The sequence below is a fragment of the Pungitius pungitius genome, chromosome 2 (genome assembly GCF_949316345.1).
Source record: "Pungitius pungitius chromosome 2, fPunPun2.1, whole genome shotgun sequence".
Classification (NCBI taxonomy): Eukaryota; Metazoa; Chordata; class Actinopteri; order Perciformes; family Gasterosteidae; genus Pungitius; species Pungitius pungitius.
Genome location: NC_084901.1, coordinates 774,381 through 792,244, shown reverse-complemented (window position 1 = coordinate 792,244; position 17,864 = coordinate 774,381). Strand labels below are relative to the sequence as shown.

At 45.2% G+C, this 17,864-nt stretch overlaps 2 protein-coding genes and 21 non-coding genes across 29 annotated transcripts in view; all 23 read right to left on the bottom strand.

Annotated features, from left to right (window-relative positions):
* Window positions 1-99: 99 nt before the first annotated feature.
* trnal-uaa (transfer RNA leucine (anticodon UAA)) lies at window positions 100-210 on the bottom strand. The gene is made up of 2 exons: window positions 173-210; window positions 100-145 (listed from the first exon to the last, which is right to left on the bottom strand). It is a non-coding gene; the product is annotated as a tRNA-Leu (tRNA).
* A 100-nt stretch (window positions 211-310) lies between these two features.
* Window positions 311-421, bottom strand: trnal-caa (transfer RNA leucine (anticodon CAA)). The gene is made up of 2 exons: window positions 384-421; window positions 311-356 (listed from the first exon to the last, which is right to left on the bottom strand). It is a non-coding gene; the product is annotated as a tRNA-Leu (tRNA).
* Window positions 422-521: 100 nt separating this feature from the next.
* trnal-caa (transfer RNA leucine (anticodon CAA)) lies at window positions 522-633 on the bottom strand. Its single transcript has 2 exons — window positions 596-633; window positions 522-567 (listed from the first exon to the last, which is right to left on the bottom strand). It is a non-coding gene; the product is annotated as a tRNA-Leu (tRNA).
* Window positions 634-732: 99 nt separating this feature from the next.
* On the bottom strand, window positions 733-845 carry trnal-uaa (transfer RNA leucine (anticodon UAA)). The gene is made up of 2 exons: window positions 808-845; window positions 733-780 (listed from the first exon to the last, which is right to left on the bottom strand). It is a non-coding gene; the product is annotated as a tRNA-Leu (tRNA).
* A 99-nt stretch (window positions 846-944) lies between these two features.
* Window positions 945-1,056, bottom strand: trnal-caa (transfer RNA leucine (anticodon CAA)). The gene is made up of 2 exons: window positions 1,019-1,056; window positions 945-990 (listed from the first exon to the last, which is right to left on the bottom strand). It is a non-coding gene; the product is annotated as a tRNA-Leu (tRNA).
* Window positions 1,057-1,155: 99 nt separating this feature from the next.
* Window positions 1,156-1,268, bottom strand: trnal-uaa (transfer RNA leucine (anticodon UAA)). The gene is made up of 2 exons: window positions 1,231-1,268; window positions 1,156-1,203 (listed from the first exon to the last, which is right to left on the bottom strand). It is a non-coding gene; the product is annotated as a tRNA-Leu (tRNA).
* Window positions 1,269-1,367: 99 nt separating this feature from the next.
* On the bottom strand, window positions 1,368-1,478 carry trnal-caa (transfer RNA leucine (anticodon CAA)). The gene is made up of 2 exons: window positions 1,441-1,478; window positions 1,368-1,413 (listed from the first exon to the last, which is right to left on the bottom strand). It is a non-coding gene; the product is annotated as a tRNA-Leu (tRNA).
* A 100-nt stretch (window positions 1,479-1,578) lies between these two features.
* trnal-uaa (transfer RNA leucine (anticodon UAA)) lies at window positions 1,579-1,690 on the bottom strand. Its single transcript has 2 exons — window positions 1,653-1,690; window positions 1,579-1,624 (listed from the first exon to the last, which is right to left on the bottom strand). It is a non-coding gene; the product is annotated as a tRNA-Leu (tRNA).
* A 99-nt stretch (window positions 1,691-1,789) lies between these two features.
* trnal-caa (transfer RNA leucine (anticodon CAA)) lies at window positions 1,790-1,902 on the bottom strand. The gene is made up of 2 exons: window positions 1,865-1,902; window positions 1,790-1,837 (listed from the first exon to the last, which is right to left on the bottom strand). It is a non-coding gene; the product is annotated as a tRNA-Leu (tRNA).
* A 99-nt stretch (window positions 1,903-2,001) lies between these two features.
* trnal-caa (transfer RNA leucine (anticodon CAA)) lies at window positions 2,002-2,113 on the bottom strand. The gene is made up of 2 exons: window positions 2,076-2,113; window positions 2,002-2,047 (listed from the first exon to the last, which is right to left on the bottom strand). It is a non-coding gene; the product is annotated as a tRNA-Leu (tRNA).
* Window positions 2,114-2,212: 99 nt separating this feature from the next.
* Window positions 2,213-2,325, bottom strand: trnal-uaa (transfer RNA leucine (anticodon UAA)). Its single transcript has 2 exons — window positions 2,288-2,325; window positions 2,213-2,260 (listed from the first exon to the last, which is right to left on the bottom strand). It is a non-coding gene; the product is annotated as a tRNA-Leu (tRNA).
* Window positions 2,326-2,424: 99 nt separating this feature from the next.
* trnal-caa (transfer RNA leucine (anticodon CAA)) lies at window positions 2,425-2,537 on the bottom strand. Its single transcript has 2 exons — window positions 2,500-2,537; window positions 2,425-2,472 (listed from the first exon to the last, which is right to left on the bottom strand). It is a non-coding gene; the product is annotated as a tRNA-Leu (tRNA).
* A 100-nt stretch (window positions 2,538-2,637) lies between these two features.
* Window positions 2,638-2,748, bottom strand: trnal-uaa (transfer RNA leucine (anticodon UAA)). The gene is made up of 2 exons: window positions 2,711-2,748; window positions 2,638-2,683 (listed from the first exon to the last, which is right to left on the bottom strand). It is a non-coding gene; the product is annotated as a tRNA-Leu (tRNA).
* Window positions 2,749-2,848: 100 nt separating this feature from the next.
* On the bottom strand, window positions 2,849-2,960 carry trnal-caa (transfer RNA leucine (anticodon CAA)). Its single transcript has 2 exons — window positions 2,923-2,960; window positions 2,849-2,894 (listed from the first exon to the last, which is right to left on the bottom strand). It is a non-coding gene; the product is annotated as a tRNA-Leu (tRNA).
* Window positions 2,961-3,059: 99 nt separating this feature from the next.
* trnal-caa (transfer RNA leucine (anticodon CAA)) lies at window positions 3,060-3,170 on the bottom strand. The gene is made up of 2 exons: window positions 3,133-3,170; window positions 3,060-3,105 (listed from the first exon to the last, which is right to left on the bottom strand). It is a non-coding gene; the product is annotated as a tRNA-Leu (tRNA).
* Window positions 3,171-3,270: 100 nt separating this feature from the next.
* Window positions 3,271-3,381, bottom strand: trnal-uaa (transfer RNA leucine (anticodon UAA)). Its single transcript has 2 exons — window positions 3,344-3,381; window positions 3,271-3,316 (listed from the first exon to the last, which is right to left on the bottom strand). It is a non-coding gene; the product is annotated as a tRNA-Leu (tRNA).
* Window positions 3,382-3,481: 100 nt separating this feature from the next.
* trnal-uaa (transfer RNA leucine (anticodon UAA)) lies at window positions 3,482-3,592 on the bottom strand. The gene is made up of 2 exons: window positions 3,555-3,592; window positions 3,482-3,527 (listed from the first exon to the last, which is right to left on the bottom strand). It is a non-coding gene; the product is annotated as a tRNA-Leu (tRNA).
* A 99-nt stretch (window positions 3,593-3,691) lies between these two features.
* Window positions 3,692-3,803, bottom strand: trnal-uaa (transfer RNA leucine (anticodon UAA)). Its single transcript has 2 exons — window positions 3,766-3,803; window positions 3,692-3,737 (listed from the first exon to the last, which is right to left on the bottom strand). It is a non-coding gene; the product is annotated as a tRNA-Leu (tRNA).
* Window positions 3,804-3,902: 99 nt separating this feature from the next.
* trnal-caa (transfer RNA leucine (anticodon CAA)) lies at window positions 3,903-4,014 on the bottom strand. Its single transcript has 2 exons — window positions 3,977-4,014; window positions 3,903-3,948 (listed from the first exon to the last, which is right to left on the bottom strand). It is a non-coding gene; the product is annotated as a tRNA-Leu (tRNA).
* A 99-nt stretch (window positions 4,015-4,113) lies between these two features.
* trnal-caa (transfer RNA leucine (anticodon CAA)) lies at window positions 4,114-4,225 on the bottom strand. Its single transcript has 2 exons — window positions 4,188-4,225; window positions 4,114-4,159 (listed from the first exon to the last, which is right to left on the bottom strand). It is a non-coding gene; the product is annotated as a tRNA-Leu (tRNA).
* A 99-nt stretch (window positions 4,226-4,324) lies between these two features.
* trnal-uaa (transfer RNA leucine (anticodon UAA)) lies at window positions 4,325-4,436 on the bottom strand. Its single transcript has 2 exons — window positions 4,399-4,436; window positions 4,325-4,370 (listed from the first exon to the last, which is right to left on the bottom strand). It is a non-coding gene; the product is annotated as a tRNA-Leu (tRNA).
* Window positions 4,437-4,632: 196 nt separating this feature from the next.
* Window positions 4,633-7,869, bottom strand: tymp (thymidine phosphorylase). Its single transcript, XM_037462682.2, has 10 exons — window positions 7,788-7,869; window positions 7,390-7,513; window positions 7,118-7,320; window positions 6,945-7,043; window positions 6,728-6,857; window positions 6,349-6,467; window positions 5,878-6,040; window positions 5,213-5,440; window positions 4,919-5,059; window positions 4,633-4,842 (listed from the first exon to the last, which is right to left on the bottom strand). Exons 2-10 carry the CDS (start codon window positions 7,505-7,507, stop codon window positions 4,700-4,702), a joined length of 1,344 nt encoding a protein of 447 aa, XP_037318579.2. The 5' UTR covers window positions 7,508-7,513; window positions 7,788-7,869; the 3' UTR covers window positions 4,633-4,699.
* A 1,043-nt stretch (window positions 7,870-8,912) lies between these two features.
* shank3b (SH3 and multiple ankyrin repeat domains 3b) overlaps window positions 8,913-17,864 on the bottom strand; it is a 29,313-nt gene continuing 20,361 nt past the window's right edge. For 6 of the 7 annotated variants that reach the window (XM_037459909.2, XM_037459911.2, XM_037459910.2 and 3 more), the window contains 4 exons: window positions 17,023-17,682; window positions 16,548-16,835; window positions 14,702-15,986; window positions 8,913-14,012 (listed from right to left, as the gene is read on the bottom strand). In XM_037459909.2, coding sequence (XP_037315806.1) covers window positions 13,418-14,012; window positions 14,702-15,986; window positions 16,548-16,835; window positions 17,023-17,682 — 2,828 coding nt within the window. In that variant the 3' untranslated portion in view covers window positions 8,913-13,417. Of the gene's footprint in view, window positions 14,013-14,540; window positions 14,585-14,701; window positions 15,987-16,547; window positions 16,836-17,022; window positions 17,683-17,864 lie in introns of all 7 variants that reach the window. The other variant, XM_037459914.2, reaches the window with a different exon arrangement.

The window sequence follows — 17,864 nt, the reverse complement described above, 5'->3', positions numbered from 1 at the left end:
TTAGCACTGCAGTGTTAAAAAACGATGAATATACCACCTAAAAAAGCAGCATGTCCAAATGAGTCAGTGTCCAGAGTGAATCATAAAAGTAGTTTGACATGTCAGAAGTGGGATTTGAACCCACGCCTCCAATCGGAGACCAGAAGCCTCTTTCCTGAGAAAGGTTTCCAACCTTGAGTCTGGCGCCTTAGACCACTCGGCCATCCTGACTTTAGCAGTGCAGTGTTGAAAAACGATGAATATACCACCTAAAAAAGCAGCATGTCCAAATGAGTCAGTGTCCAGAGTGAATCATAAAAGTAGTTTGACATGTCAGAAGTGGGATTTGAACCCACGCCTCCAATCGGAGACCAGAAGCCTCTTTCCTGAGAAAGGTTTCCAACCTTGAGTCTGGCGCCTTAGACCACTCGGCCATCCTGACTTTAGCAGTGCAGTGTTGAAAAACGATGAATATACCACCTAAAAAAGCAGCATGTCTGAATGAGTCAGTGTCCAGAGTGAATCATAAAAGTAGTTTGACATGTCAGAAGTGGGATTTGAACCCACGCCTCCAATTGGAGACCAGAAGTCTTTTTTGCTGAGAACAGAGTCGAAACTTAAGTCTGGCGCCTTAGACAACTCGGCCATCCTGACATTTGAACTGATGTATTAAAAAACGATAAATATACCATCTAAAAAGCAGCATGTCCAAATGAGTGAGTGTCCACAGTGAATCATAAAAGTAGTTTGACATGTCAGAAGAGGGATTTGAACCCACGCCTCCAATAGGAGAGACCAGAAGCCTCTTCCCTGAGAAAGGTTTCCAACCTTGAGTCTGGCGCCTTAGACCACTCGGCCATCCTGACATTAGCACTGCAGTGTTAAAAAACGATAAATATACCATCTAAAAAGCAGCATGTCCAAATGAGTCAGTGTCCAGAGTGAATCATAAAAGTAGTTTGACTTGTCAGAAGTGGGATTTGAACCCACGCCTCCAATTGGAGACCAGAAGTCTTGTTTGCTGAGAACAGAGTCGAAGCTTAAGTCTGGCGCCTTAGACCACTCGGCCATCCTGACATTTGAACTAATGTATTAAAAAACGATAAATATACCATCTAAAAACCAGCATGTCCAAATGAGTCAGTGTCCAGAGTGAATCATAAAAGTAGTTTGACATGTCAGAAGTGGGATTTGAACCCACGCCTGCAATCGGAGAGACCAGAAGCCTCTTTCCTGAGAAAGGTTTCCAACCTTGAGTCTGGCGCCTTAGACCACTCGGCCATCCTGACATTAGCACTGCAGTGTTAAAAAACGATGAATATACCATCTAAAAACTAACATGTCCAAATGAGTCAGTGTCCAGAGTGAATCATAAAAGTAGTTTGACATGTCAGAAGTGGGATTTGAACCCACGCCTCCAATCGGAGACCAGAAGCCTCTTTCCTGAGAAAGGTTTCCAACCTTGAGTCTGGCGCCTTAGACCACTCGGCCATCCTGACTTTAGCAGTGCAGTGTTGAAAAACGATGAATATACCACCTAAAAAAGCAGCATGTCTGAATGAGTCAGTGTCCAGAGTGAATCATAAAAGTAGTTTGACATGTCAGAAGTGGGATTTGAACCCACGCCTCCAATTGGAGACCAGAAGTCTTTTTTGCTGAGAACAGAGTCGAAACTTAAGTCTGGCGCCTTAGACCACTCGGCCATCCTGACATTTGAACTGATGTATTAAAAAACGATAAATATACCATCTAAAAAGCAGCATGTCCAAATGAGTGAGTGTCCACAGTGAATCATAAAAGTAGTTTGACATGTCAGAAGAGGGATTTGAACCCACGCCTCCAATAGGAGAGACCAGAAGCCTCTTCCCTGAGAAAGGTTTCCAACCTTGAGTCTGGCGCCTTAGACCACTCGGCCATCCTGACATTAGCACTGCAGTGTTAAAAAACGATAAATATACCATCTAAAAAGCAGCATGTCCAAATGAGTCAGTGTCCAGAGTGAATCATAAAAGTAGTTTGACTTGTCAGAAGTGGGATTTGAACCCACGCCTCCAATTGGAGACCAGAAGTCTTGTTTGCTGAGAACAGAGTCGAAGCTTAAGTCTGGCGCCTTAGACCACTCGGCCATCCTGACATTTGAACTAATGTATTAAAAAACGATAAATATACCATCTAAAAACCAGCATGTCCAAATGAGTCAGTGTCCAGAGTGAATCATAAAAGTAGTTTGACATGTCAGAAGTGGGATTTGAACCCACGCCTGCAATCGGAGAGACCAGAAGCCTCTTTCCTGAGAAAGGTTTCCAACCTTGAGTCTGGCGCCTTAGACCACTCGGCCATCCTGACATTAGCACTGCAGTGTTAAAAAACGATGAATATACCATCTAAAAACTAACATGTCCAAATGAGTCAGTGTCCAGAGTGAATCATAAAAGTAGTTTGACATGTCAGAAGTGGGATTTGAACCCACGCCTGCAATCGGAGAGACCAGAAGCCTCTTTCCTGAGAAAGGTTTCCAACCTTGAGTCTGGCGCCTTAGACCACTCGGCCATCCTGACATTAGCACTGCAGTGTTAAAAAACGATGAATATACCACCTAAAAAAGCAGCATGTCCAAATGAGTCAGTGTCCAGAGTGAATCATAAAAGTAGTTTGACATGTCAGAAGTGGGATTTGAACCCACGCCTCCAATCGGAGACCAGAAGCCTCTTCCCTGAGAAAGGTTTCCAACCTTGAGTCTGGCGCCTTAGACCACTCGGCCATCCTGACATTAGCACTGCAGTGTTAAAAAACGATGAATATACCACCTAAAAAAGCAGCATGTCCAAATGAGTCAGTGTCCAGAGTGAATCATAAAAGTAGTTTGACATGTCAGAAGTGGGATTTGAACCCACGCCTCCAATTGGAGACCAGAAGTCTTTTTTGCTGAGAACAGAGTCGAAACTTAAGTCTGGCGCCTTAGACCACTCGGCCATCCTGACATTTGAACTGATGTATTAAAAAACGATAAATATACCATCTAAAAACCAGCATGTCCAAATGAGTCAGTGTCCAGAGTGAATCATAAAAGTAGTTTGACATGTCAGAAGTGGGATTTGAACGCACGCCTCCAATTGGAGACCAGAAGCCTCTTCCCTGAGAAAGGTTTCCAACCTTGAGTCTGGCGCCTTAGACCACTCGGCCATCCTGACATTAGCACTGCAGTGTTAAAAAACGATGAATATACCACCTAAAAAAGCAGCATGTCCAAATGAGTCAGTGTCCAGAGTGAATCATAAAAGTAGTTTGACATGTCAGAAGTGGGATTTGAACCCACGCCTCCAATCGGAGACCAGAAGCCTCTTTCCTGAGAAAGGTTTCCAACCTTGAGTCTGGCGCCTTAGACCACTCGGCCATCCTGACTTTAGCATTGCAGTGTTGAAAAACGATGAATATACCACCTAAAAAAGCAGCATGTCCAAATGAGTCAGTGTCCAGAGTGAATCATAAAAGTAGTTTGACATGTCAGAAGTGGGATTTGAACCCACGCCTCCAATCGGAGACCAGAAGCCTCTTTCCTGAGAAAGGTTTCCAACCTTGAGTCTGGCGCCTTAGACCACTCGGCCATCCTGACATTAGCACTGCAGTGTTAAAAAACGATAAATATACCATCTAAAAAGCAGCATGTCCAAATGAGTCAGTGTCCAGAGTGAATCATAAAAGTAGTTTGACTTGTCAGAAGTGGGATTTGAACCCACGCCTCCAATTGGAGACCAGAAGTCTTTTTTGCTGAGAACAGAGTCGAAACTTAAGTCTGGCGCCTTAGACCACTCGGCCATCCTGACATTTGAACTGATGTATTAAAAAACGATAAATATACCATCTAAAAACCAGCATGTCCAAATGAGTCAGTGTCCACAGTGAATCATAAAAGTAGTTTGACATGTCAGAAGTGGGATTTGAACCCACGCCTCCAATTGGAGACCAGAAGTCTTGTTTGCTGAGAACAGAGTCGAAACTTAAGTCTGGCGCCTTAGACCACTCGGCCATCCTGACATTTGAACTGATGTATTAAAAAACGATAAATATACCATCTAAAAACCAGCATGTCCAAATGAGTCAGTGTCCAGAGTGAATCATAAAAGTAGTTTGACATGTCAGAAGTGGGATTTGAACCCACGCCTCCAATTGGAGACCAGAAGTCTTGTTTGCTGAGAACAGAGTCGAAACTTAAGTCTGGCGCCTTAGACCACTCGGCCATCCTGACATTTGAACTGATGTATTAAAAAACGATAAATATACCATCTAAAAACCAGCATGTCCAAATCAGTCAGTGTCCAGAGTGAATCATAAAAGTAGTTTGACATGTCAGAAGTGGGATTTGAACCCACGCCTCCAATTGGAGTCCAGAAGTCTTTTTTGCTGAGAACAGAGTCGAAACTTAAGTCTGGCGCCTTAGACCACTCGGCCATCCTGACATAAGAACTGATGTGTTAAAAAACGATAAATATACCACCTAAAAAACCAGCATGTCCAAATGAGTCAGTGTCTAATGTGAATTGACCCCATGACATTTTGTATTTCTTTTGTATTTTTGTGAATGTGTGTCGGTATGTGGACTTGAGAAGCTTTCTCATCTGGCTTTTTGAAATGGAGAACCCATTGAAAAAAAAGTATGCGAAATGTTTTTATTTTCATAACGAGGGAGAATCGAAAGATGGAACAAAAGTATTAAGGCGTGTCATTTAGGCAGCAGCACATTGATCACCAAATCCTCCACTACATAGTTTCCACGTTCTTCCACAACCAGAGCGCCCTGCAGGTGACTGATCTGTTCTGCACTCGGAGCCGGAGCCTCGTAGTGGAGCCGCAGCCAGAACTCGCCTGAAAGTATACACAAGTCAGTACACACCATGGTGATTCTAACGAACCCGGAATCGTCCATATCATCATCTATCACCTTTCCTGACCCTCTGACCCAGCGACACCAGTAGCTCCGCCCCTACGCTGTGATTGATAAGTCCTTCTGCTCTTGATCGCCCCGCTCCCAATTTATTAAGAATTTCAGCCAACGTCAAACCGCAGACATCCACGACGACCCCTGCAGGAACCCGAAAAGACAACAGATTTAAAGTACACATTAAGATGAAACTTTATAACTTCATATAAAGCAAATAAAGCATGCAAAAATATATGTTACTAAGTAAATGAACAAATAAGTTAGTAAATATCTTTCTTTTCTGTACATATTTACCATCTGATAGCGTCTCCAGCTCCATCTGATGCTGGGACCTCTTCAGGACGCTGTGGTAATCCCCGTGGGCGGAGCACAGCTTTAGAGTTGTTTCTTTGGCCACGCCCTGAGCCTCCATCATGGCCTGGAACTTGCCGAGCGCAGCTCCACCAATCACAGCGTCAAAAATTTTTCTTCTGCCCTCCAATTCGTTGGACGCCATGTCAGTCATCTGCAGCAAGATGCCGCCTACAAAGCAGCAGCAAGACTTAACACAGGTTTATTTCTCTTGACAATTTGAATGAAAACAAAACATTTCCTCTTAAAACAGAAAAGCTGATTTTGGGCCGAATCCATCACAATTATAAGATGTATTAATTGAGTACCAATGATTGAACCAACATTCTGAACCGATTCTATCCGGTAATTTACCAGATACTGTTTCCTTTCACCCAAAAATAGAAACGTTTGTACAGTTTTGATGGTTAGATATAACAAATGTATATTATTAAATAAACATACATTTTAAATATAAATAGCATATCTCCCGAAATTAAATAAATAGAAATAAACCTCTTATATATATATAATGTGTGTAAATATAATATAATATAAATATATGTATTTTTATTTTTATTCATTTAGACCTCCACCAATACTTCAGGGGACAAAGAGGCGGTCTTTACCCAGAGCGGTGACCAGTTCCATTAGGTCCGCGGGTCCTTTCCCCTTTAGCGTCTCCAGGGACTCCATCACCTCCAGACTGTTGCCCACACATCGACCAATCACAGTGTCCATCCGGCTGAGGACGGCGGCTGTACGCATGCCAAGGTCCGTCCCTACACCCACCTTACACATTATATATCATATATAGATATCATTAACATTATTATTACAAACATAGAAACATTCTCAAATATGTGCTGTTATTCTTGTCTTCAATCTAAGTGAATATATTAGTTTTCCTTTTTCACGTCGGAGATAAAAGATTATTTAAACTGTTGATGTACTTTTACATGCATATTTTTTGGGACTTTTTGATAATGAAAACCATGAAATGACATTATTATATTTTATATTGATGTTGAACACAATCTACATGTGGCATCATATTCACGTATGTTGCGTGTACATTACTATATATTAGTAGTACTTACTAATAACTGTGCTAGTTCTCTGGCACTGTCCATGTCTTTATACAGAGCAGCTCGTCCAAACTTCACATCCAGAACCAGAGCGTAGAGCGATTCGGCTCCTTTCTTTGAGATGATGGAGCCTGAACAAACACAAACGGCTCGGTTCATGTTCATGTCAGCAGAGCGGCTCCGGTAGAATTGTTATTGTGGTTTTCTTCTAAAGGACTCGAGCTGTCATTAAAATGAATAAAACATTATGCAATGAATAAACAAAAGAAAGACATGAAAAGACATAAACAGAAACAAACGTAAAAGACAGTAAGTATATAAGTGTTGATAAATGAATAAAGACAGACAGTATATACAGACAGTATATATATATGTATTTACTCCATAGTACCAGCAATCAGGGGCGGGCTGTCCACGGTGCTGGTGACGTCCCGCCGTGCATACAGGATTCGATCTGCAGGAACCAACAACTCTGTCTGACCCACAATGCAACAGCCCACCGAGCGCAGGATCTCCTGGATCTGCATAGCCGGCACATTTAACATTCCACCAGTAAGCACGATGCCGGGGAACTTTGAATTATTTCTACACGGTGTGTTTTCTTGCACCTGAGCAGTTGACTGGCGGACATTGAATCCTGGAATCGATTCCAGCTTATCCAGAGTCCCTCCTGTGTGACCCAAGCCCCGCCCACTGATCATAGGCACCTGAGGAACACACAGGCACCAGGGTCACAACATGATAGACGAGTAGATGCACGGGCGTGACGGGGAAGGCGTACCTTGCAGCCACAGGCGGCTAGCGCGGGTGCTAACACCAGACTGACTTTATCTCCAACTCCACCTGTCGAGTGTTTGTCCACCACCAGCCCTGCCCACTCCTCCGGCCAGGACATCACTTCCCCCGATGACATAATCTCCCTGGTCAGGGTTTTGATCTCCTCTTGGACCATTCCCTTCTGCCAGATGGCCATCAGCATGGCCCCTGAGTGGAGAACAAGAGGTGAGTCACTGCCTGGTGAGGTGTTGGACTGCGAGACGGAACCTGTCGTACCTGTCTGACATTCCTCGATAGTTCTGTCTGTGACGCAGCGGATAAAGGTGCGGATCTCCTCTTCACTCAGCGCTCCTCCGTCTCTCTTCTTCCTGATCAGATCTGGCATGGACGTCATGTCGAGCTGCAACAACAAGAAGCAGTTGAGGAATTTATGCGATATAACAAGATGATCGTATGACCCCGACTTCAAAACTCTACCCAAGATTCACTTTATGAATCACATTTCATAAAGTTACATGCAGATGTATACATAAAGACAGCAGGAAAATGTGACATTAATGCAGCAGTAATGTTAATGCAGAAACCGTCGGATCTGAAAGTCAAACACTGACGTTTGAATTAATTATATTGAATGCCTATACTGAGTGCCATGTCTCTGTATTTAGGTAGCCTACCTGTTCTGGTGTTCAGCCTGCACACTGAGGTGTGTTGATCCTGCATGAAGCAGTCACAGGTCAGGAGTCCACCGGCCAATGGGAGAGCCCAGAGGGGGAGGAGATTAACAACCAATCAGATTCCTGCTCTGGTTTGCTAAGTGCACATTTATCTTTTTCGGTTAAGCATACAGTAATGCTTAACATTTACACCTGGGAGTCCTCTTTACTGCTTCCAGCGCAATCTCACGACCCCTTCTCACTCAGAAGAAGGCGCAGGTACTGATTCGGGCTCTTGTCATCTCCTGGACTATTGTAACTCTCTCCTGGCAGGTCTCCCTGCTCCATTCCACCTCTGCAGCTCATCCAGAATGCAGCAGCTCCACTGGTCTTCAACCTTCCTAAGTTCTCCCACTCTACTCCACTCCTCCTCTCTTCACTGGTTACCAGTGGCGGCCTCATCCAGTTCAAAACACTGGTTCTCACGTACCATGCTGTGTTATTTAACGTCACGTCTATGCCTATATTTCATTATCTGTGTTCGCCATGTTTGTTTAAATACTTTTGCTGTTTGTCGACAGTTTATGAAATTGTACGAGTGCAATTGGTAAATAAAGACTTTTAAAAAGCAGGGGGGTGGGGGGGGGGGGTATATTTACACATGTTCCAAAAAAAGGCCAAGAGAACAGTAACAACCTGCATTGCATGTGATATATGTTTGTAATTAGATAATCACAGCTTGTGCCTAATTGTGCGTTCACACTAAAACGAAGCAAATTATTTGCGCGAGTACATTCAATGCAAAGCCAATGCACACACGTGTCTGGTCGCGAATGAGGCAAACTTTTACCGGGCGGCACAAAAGATGCAAAAAAGTGAGATAAGCCACGCCCCCTTTAAGGCGCTAATGAAGCTACTTGCGCGAGTAAAGCGTTAAGCGTTAGTGAAAATACGCTTCACTTTTAGTGCGAATGCAGCATTAGTGTCCCTGTTGAATCCTCTGTTTTTTACATTTTTAACATATTTACTGTTTGTATTAGAAATGTTTGCAAAATGTTATGTATAAACATGTAAACAAGGTGTTATCTAACAACATCACTTCAGACAAAAAACACTGAATGCAAAAGAACCAAACGGGAAAGGAAATTGTTAACTTTGTAATAAATGACAGTTTATTATAAAGATTACAATCTGTTGCGTTCCAGAGCCCATCGGTTGTCGTTTGTGTGCTCTTAGTTTTTAGAAAAGGGAAGAAAATAAACTACAAGTGCACACACACCACTCACTCCAGAAGAAACTACAAACATACTCTAAAAAGAGGAAGCTAGGGAAGAGGAGGAGGAGGGTAACCATTAAACCATTATAACCAGGTGAATATCAGGAAAGAGGAAGGTTTCACACGCAGGTAAGAAAGCCAGGATTCTCAGCCAACCAGCAGGGAGTTGAGGCGTTGTCATGGTAAACAATATCAGATGGCAGCAGCAGCCATTTTGGTTCTTTGCTGTATTTTTTGGCCGTTTCACGAGGCTAACAGTAGATTTTTGAAATCGAGACACAACCTCTTTTAATACAGCTTTTTGTTTATAATCCAACTGAAGCATGAAAATATACTTTAAGCATCTAAAGTAAAATTTCTTGTGTTACAGAGTGGCTGCTGTCAATGACTACGTTTACGTGCACAGAATTATTTTGTTTTGTGCCATAAATTATAGCTCATTAAAATGAATATTCCTCCATAGCTTACGTCCTACAATTAATTTCGACGTATCCCACACATATTAATTCAGAGTATCCTAACAGACTGCTGTATCACAACATTTTTGTAATAATAGTGAAATATTAGTGTGCATGTAAACGTTTTCACTGTTAGATGCTTATATCACTTCAAAGGAGTGATATATACAAAAGATCAATTTATGTTATTTCTTTTTGAATGATGTTAACTATTAATATCTAAGATAGACTTGGAGAAAGGAAGGAACTACTTTTTTCAACGGAGGAACACCACAGACTTCAGCTTTGCTCGCGGCAGGTTTCTGATTGGCTGAGAAATCCTTCAATAAACAAACAAGCTTGTGTGTCTGCTTGGGCTATAATGGAAGCTGAGGTCAGTAGTCAGGAGCTCACATGACATCTCCATCGCTGACTCACTGTGGGTGGAGGACTATGCACGGTAGACCATAGTCCGTTATAATTTATACTACATACGGTTAATATGTGATACTCATTCAGCGTAAACAGCTACGTTCTATTTGTATTGGCATTGAAGGTCACGTCAGCAGCTGAAGGCATTGGGATGCTTCCAGTATGCACGTTTTTACAATGTTTGAAGATTTTTTGCAATTCTTTGCGACAATTGCGATGTGCTGAACTCGGCAAATGTGATCTTTGAAGCATAAAAAAAAAAATAGAATAGCCAAAAAAAGGCCAAGCATGGCCAAACGTTTGCGATGTGAAAGTTTCATATAATTTTCTTCACAATTGTTCATACGGAGTACAAATTGATTGTCACAATAATATATTTCTATTCAGAGAAGATACAAAAACTTTGAACCGCCTGAGACCCGACGGATGTCGGCCAGATGCTGTTAGGTTGTGAAAGTAACCAGGGTTCACCCATCTGAGGGTATGATGACTTTTTTTTAAAAGCCTTAAGCTCCAGCAACGAGGTTATAAAGTGTAGTAAGGTACCACAAGACTAACAAAGGCAGTTTTAGTTATTTATAACCTTTGATACTTCTCAACTGGTAAAAGCTTAACATAAGTAGAATCAAAGAGGAATGTGTCTCTCAGATTGGACCAAACGGGAATAACTATGCCTGCAACATATTAGTTTGAATTAATGATATGTTGAAGTCACCGTTGACATTAATGATCTCACACGAGTGTATTTAGAAGGTGATTAAGTTACTCTCTAAATGTGAGGGTTAAACAGCTGATGTGTGGCTGATTACAAAGGCTGAATATCACACTAAAGCCCTAATAGACTACGGTCTACCAAAATATTACTGTATACATCTTATTGTCTATTATACTTTATATATTACACTATAGCTACATTATTCAACCATAATATATATTATATAAAGTAAATATAAAGTCTACTGTAATGTGATGTACAAAGACTATACCCTCTATACCTCTGTGAGATAATAACTTTTCACATAAAAGGGGCGCGTGAATTTCTACAACTTTGGGAGTCGTGATTAGGCTTCATGTTGAATGCAGGTACTTCAGTCAGGACTAAAACGCTTGATAAAGTAGGTTTGTTGCTGTGGAAACAGGCACTGGAGCGTTGATTGTGCTTTGAGAGGCGGGAATTGAACTTGTCAGGTGGTTTATTTAGTTCAGCTTTAGCAATGTGACGGAAAGCAAGATATAAAAGTAAAGTAACTTATCTTGCTTTTAACTGAGCTTCTGAGTGAATAAACATACCTTGCAGGGACTTCCAAGGTCTTGTTTACTTGTTGTACCTTGTTTATTGTGCTGGTTTGAAGGTGTAATGAATGAAAATGGGACAATCTACTATATTCAACTCTATTGTGTGCAACAACCTAGAGGTATGTGGCTTGTAACGAGTAAACGGTACCTCAGTACGGTGAATGTACTTAGTTACGTTCCACCCCTGCTAGCTAACAAGATACAACATGTTAGTCTGACAAATTGGTGGTTGTAAGGTGCATTTTTTCCCTTCTGATTTGAGCCGCGTCCAGTCTGTGTGCTAAGCTAGGCTAAACCCTCTGTGCTAAGCCAGGCTAAATCCGTCCTTCCTTCCTGCAGAGACACGGGTCAAAGCTCTGTGGGTAAGATGGAACAAGAAGCAACTGGTTCTTTAAAAGTAGTGTCCACAGATTTTGCATAATGTGGTGAAAAGTTTAAGTATAAAGTGCGTCAGCTAGCAGAGCAGGCGGCCTAGCAATAGCATTCCAAAACGTTTTAACCTTAAACCTTGATTAGAATTCTTTATTTTAGGGCAATACATCGAGATAGTTTTTTCACACAAAGCTTTGAATGTCTATTGACCTCATTACCTTCATTATTTTCTTTTTTGTTATGGTATGTTGTTTAATTGTGAATTATGGTGGTCTTTGAATGCTGCTCAACCAACCCCGGTAATACAGGTTCTTTGTGTTTTAAAAGGCTTAAATCCAAAAAATATGAATCAAAGCAGAATACTTTGTTCGAGTGCAGTGGTATAAAATTAAATTAGGTGTGAGTTCACCCATAATGTCAAGTTTAACTTTTTGCGAAGCTTTGTAAACCGTACTGACCGCTTCTTGCGAAGCTCTTTATTATAATTAAATTATCAACAAATTTAGGAGGAACCACATCTTGACTCGTAAACTAACACATCGTAATCAGGCGTCATTTGAGGCACGCTTTAAACTCTGGGAAAATCTATATATGTTCTGAAGGAAACTCCAATTATGGCAGGGAAACAAATCCCTAATATGGCAAGGAGGAAACTCCATATATGGCCTGGTCCTGGCAAAGTTACCGTCACCCTGGGGTGGTTATGGCAGGTACAGCCACACTTGAAGGATTATTTAGGAATACTAGATTTAAGGGAAGAGGGCGGTTTAAGTTGAGTTGTTGTGTTAGTCAAAGGAAGGAGTAGCAGGGGAAGGTATTTTTCTGTACAGATGGCTTTAAACAGATAGCACCATGTACAGTAAGCCCTCGATAAGCAGGTTAGAAACCAGTTGGAGCTCAGGTGCAGCTCTCCCTGAAACACACGGCACGTCAGCACAAAGTCACACTCATTGACAAATCATCATGAATCTCAAAGGTCACCGAAACGACCCCCAAAATTTAACTCATCGTCAAATCATAAGGAACTCAAAATCGTTTTATCCATACTATTATAAACTCTGTAAAGTCATCACCATCACGTTATTATTACCTGTTACTCGCAAAATTCTAAATGATCGGCGTTATGATACGCACTTGAAAAAAAACAGAAAATGTCTTCATGGGTGATATTCAGAAGAAAAAAACAAATCACAAGAAAAAGAAGGAGTAATATTCTCCACTAATCTCCCGATGTTCAGTAAAGTGGAGACTTCCTGTTGCTCGCAATCATCCAGCTAGGCTCGCGAAATAACGGCTGAACTTGTCTGGGGAAGCAGAATGGTGCAAAGAAAAACAACCCTTCTCGTTATATTTATCAGTTTGTCAGATCAGCTCTTTGATCAATGACCCCAGATTAGCTCAGTGCGCTAACGTAGATAGCTTCAGTTAACAGTTAGTTGATTTGTCGGGGACTTCGATAACCCATTTTTGTCTTTTTTCTTGGTGTAAGAACATTGCTCTCTTGCGCGTTGTTAAAAACGCAAAACTTCAGAGCAACCAGGATGACTCATTAGGGATTTTAAAATAGAGAAATTTAATTGGGAGCTTTTAATCCATAGTGATATAAAGTAAACTAAATTGAGATGTAAAGTAAGACAAAAGCTTCTAATGGACGCAAATATTGGGACTTCCAGTTCGCTTGGGGTTGATCAAAGAGCTGAGGTCCACGTTGGTAAAACGGTCCAAAGACTCAGTCGCTGCTCAGATATTCTAGTCAAAGAGATAGTGCCTGACCAGAGGTCAGGCGTTATGAGGTCGCAGTTCGGGATGTCTAGAGGTCAGTGGTCGAAGGTGAGATGTCAAGTGGAACCATCCAGCAACTGCCGGAGGGCCCTCTCGATGTTGATCCGGTGCCCCAGTCTGGTGACGCCCAGCTCCACGTAGTCCTCCTTGGTGAGAGCTGGCAGGTGGGAGCCCTCGATCTCGTGCTCCTGGAAGCGCTGGCGGTGCTCGGCCAGGCCCACGCTCTCCAGCCAGTCGCCTACATCGTACTTATTCCACAGGCTGAGGGGCCGCTGCCTCCACGGCCGTAGGGCCAGCAGGGGCCCGCTCAGCACTGGGGACGGGCAGGGCGAGGCGTGTGGCGAGGGCGAGGGCGAGCGGGACCTGGTCCGCGCGCTGGCACTGCGCATGACGAAGCGAACCTCCTTGGGTTCCGAGGGGAGGCTGAGGCTGGACGACTTCAGGATAGTGAGGCCGCGGCCCGAGCTCAGGTCGGGCCTTTCGGAGCAGGGGGCGGTGGAGGAGGCGTGACCTATTGACCTGTCGGACGGGGAGGGAGAGGGGGAGGGGCTCCGGCGGGTCACGGGATAGCGGCTCCCCGGTCGGACCGTGTAGCTGGCGCCGTATCCCCTCTGGGAGATGGTGTGGAGTTCACCCAGACTGGAGAACAACCTGCAGCACATTACAGCCCGTATGAATGACACATTGATTACCTATCCCATCGATGATAATGACGTTCTCAGTGGATGTGTTGCTAAATGATCGCTCCCTAGGCAAATGGTCACCATCCTCACCAGCAGAGGTTGGAAACAAAAGAACAGCAGAGCTAACGTAACACTGTTTGCATGCAACATACCTGGAGAGGCAAAGAAAACCAATGAAGTGGTACCTCTTAACCTGCTTGTTAGTCGGATGTGTCTGCGGCTTTTGGGGTAGCAGTTAAAAAAGTATTCCGATGTTCGGAAGAGGGCCTAAAGCCACATGTTGAGAAACACAAAGCATGACAGGCCTTGTTGCAGTTGCTAAGCAGTAATTGGACAAATATATTTGGGATTTAGAAAACGGCCCATTCCAATGTTGCATTAAAACGACGGATGAGTCTGTAATTAGTAATTAGGTGTTAGTCGTCTGCAGAGTTGCTTATTAGTCAGCCGGTTACAAATGAAAATCACCCCATAAGCGATAACGAGAAGTGTTTACCAGAGATAAAAAACTACGATTTACTGTCTTCACTGCCCACACATCTGGAACAACACAAACAACAGGTTCCATTACCACACACACACACAGACACACACAGAAACGGTAGTACTCTAATCGGCAATACTGCAGAATTTAGGGTAGGAGTTGGCTGTCAGTACCTGGCGCCTCCTACTGGTGACCTCCGGCCCGGATCGAGGGGACTTGGCTCCTCTCCGAGTGAGTGACTATCTTTGTTTAGCAGCTGCAGCCGATTGGCCAGATCCAGTCCAGAGCCCGCCCTGCCGCTAAGCTCCAGCGCCGACGCTGACCGGTTGCTGAGATCCGCGGTGGATCCTGAAACTTGACCTCCCAGCGCGGCCGGACGCCCGGTTTCGTCCGGGCCAAAGCCTCGGCGCTCCTCGCGGTCGTCCCCGCCCCCCCACAGCTTCGACCTTCTCTGGAACAGGTAACGTGGCTGTCGACCGCCGCCGCCGGTAGGGGAGGAGCATAGCGGGGAGGTAGGGGAGGACGCAGACGCGGCCGACGGGAGGAGCTCACTGTCCGACGACTGCTTCAGCAGCGGATCACGAAGCGCAGAGCGACCCCGACCTATAGGTGAGCGGAGGCGGGGCTTGAGGCCGATGGGGGAGGTAGAAGGGGAGGACGGGGAAGGGTGAGTGGCCTGTTGGGAGGAGGGATCAGAAGGGGAAGCCAGGGTAATGGAGGGAGGGAGGGAGCTGGGGGAGGAGCTGTCGTGGTGTCGTTCGTCACTTCCTTCCTCCTCATCTCCTCGTCTACCAATGGATTCAGCACCACTCTCGCCTCCCCCTTCCCCAACTCGCCGGGGTAACAGGCTGAGGGAGGATGGGGGAGGCAGAGGAGGAGGACTGGCGAAGGCAGCGGGTGGGGTCACCAGGCCGATTCTGCGAAGCTCCTCCCTAGTTTCTTCGTCACTGGAAGACAAAAGCGCTGGTGGGAGGGTAACTGTGTAAGCCCCGCCCTCCTCCTCTGAGCTGCCCACTGTGAGGCTTCTGCGCCTGTCAATCAGAGCAGGGTGACTCTCGTTGGCCAGCGGAGGCAATGGGGTGGGCCTCCAGCGCTCAGGGGAGGGGGCGGCAGGTGATGTCACTCCTCCCTCGGTTTCCGGGCGCTCCACCTGTCCGTCGGGGAACAAGGGGGGGGTTATGCGTTTATGCCTGAGCTCGGGACTGGTCTGGGGAGTGGTGCGCTTGGTTCGTTGCTCGGGGCTTGTCTGCGGGGTGGTGCGTTTGGACCGGGGCTCGGGGCTGCTCTGCGGGGTGGTGATAGGGGTGCGCTTGTGTCGGCCCTCGGGGCTGGCAGCTGGGGTCGGGATGGGTGTAGTGGAGGCAGAGACGTGTTTTAATCTGGGCTCTGGGCTCGGCGTGCGGGCAGTGAGCGCTCGTTCACGTGCGGCAAGTGCCAGGGCGAGTGGAGATGAAGGGTCTGAGGACAGAAGAGGAAATTAAAGGAACTTTTAGTTAAGATTCCCTTCTATATAGCGAAGCACCTAAAGACTCCAACCTAAAGACTTCCTCTATTTTGTACCTTGGTCCGAGGTTGTCCTCTTTTTTTACAACCATCTAAAGTCTTCTATTCAATGATCTCTGCCAGATCAAGTGATTTAGGTTCCTTTCTATTCCTTAGAGATTCCTAAGGTCTGGTCCAAGGTTGACAAGTTCCTCCAGTACTTCTTCCTCCTCTATTTTAAGTCAGTAGATCTACTCTCTCTCTCTACTCTATATTATCTAAAACAATATACCATACTATATCAGGTTTTCTGGTAATTGTAAAAATAAATCATCCACATAACCACATGGTTATTTTTACTAATATACAAATTGATCTTTTTTAATAAAACCTGAAAGTGAAAGCCGATAACTTATAAAGTTGAATCATCAAATATTACATTACAATGAATAACGGCCCACTTCCTGTTGGGATCCACACACTTTATTATTTTAACTGGGTCACTGTATCTTTCCAGAAGGAATCTGAGAGACTGACCCAGAGGTTTCCCGGTCAGCGGGTGGAGGAAGGTGTGGGGCGTCGGCGAGGGCGACAGGACCGGAGCCGGCGGAGGAAGCTCGCCGAGGTCGTCCATCGAATGGCTGAGAGTCAGCAGGGGTGGCACCTGGTTCTCCGACCCGGACCCCTCCACCGACAGGAAGAGAGACGACCTGCGACCCTGAACACGAGCGCGTTCTGAGAGGACCTGCTGCTGGTAGAGCTCCGCCCGACTCGGGCTGCCGTGTCCACCTCCGTCCACCTTCAGCAAGTCCAGGTCTCTCAGTCCTGAAAGAAGAGGAAGAAAAAGTTATGCATACGAGTATAATAAGAGAAACACCACAATGAACTTGTGAATGCTGATATATTTTTTGAAGCTCCACGTCATGAATGAAGCTTCGTATTGGGTACAACTTCAAGGCCTTTTGCTCACAACATCTTACACAAATACAAAAATATAAGATAAAAGTCTGACCCTGCTCCTCAACAGGAAGTTGTTTTAACAAAGGCGACTTCCTCCTCTGGGGCTTGGAGGGCGGCGCTTGCTGTCCCACGTTGGCGTACGGGTTTTCTATTGGTCGTCCCCGGCGGCGTGAAAGTGGCGAGTGGCCGAGGGCGGGGCTGGTGCTGTGCAGAGACAGCGTGGAGGTGTGCGTGGGGGTGTGGTGGGTGTGCGTGGGGGTGTGGTGCGTGGCAGTGTGCGTAGCAGTGTGCGTAGGGGTGTGATGTGTGTGCGTGGCGGTGTGCAGTGCTTGCGCGGCGGCGTGGCCGTCGGCCTGAAGCTGCGGCGGCGTGTCCTGCAGGATGATCATCGACCTCGCCTTCCTCTGCCGCTCCGCGTGGGCGTGGCTCCGCGTTGGCGAATCGCAGAGCTCCTGGAGCCTGGGCTCCGCCCCCGGCTTGAAGCTGGAGCGGGTCAGCCCCTCCCCTCTGGCAGGGGGAGGGGGCGGGAGGAAGGAGGGAGGAGGGCCGGAATCGAGAAGGAAGAGCGGCGAGGTGGAGGTGGAGGAGGCTGAAGGAGGAGGGGGCGGAGCCTGCTGAGGAGGAGGAGGGATGAAGCTGTCTGTCAGCGAGGAGCTCCGCGGAAACCGACTTTCATTGATCAGAGCCGAGATCCTGTCGTCCTCCGGTGTGCCTGTAACCATGGAGACGGTAAAATAAAAGTGCACTACAAATAAAAAAAAAAAACTGAAATGTACTTAAAATTGGTAAATAAATTACAGCTTATTTATTTTCAATGATCAATTAATTACAATCACCTTTATATATTACAGTGACCTTTCTTGCAGGTTTTTAATTGCTTATACTTCTTCCTGT

What these genes read in the sequence shown, in the direction of transcription:
- tymp (XM_037462682.2), bottom strand. Translation starts at nt 7,507, where the DNA reads ATGACGTCCATGCCAGATCTGATCAGGAAGAAGAGAGACGGAGGAGCG. An exon ending in TATCGAGGAATGTCAGACAG is followed by an intron (nt 7,321 to 7,389) that starts GTACGACAGGTT and finishes TTCTCCACTCAG; the next exon opens with GGGCCATGCTGATGGCCATC. An exon ending in GAGAACTAGCACAGTTATTA is followed by an intron (nt 6,041 to 6,348) that starts GTAAGTACTACT and finishes ATAATGTGTAAG; the next exon opens with GTGGGTGTAGGGACGGACCT.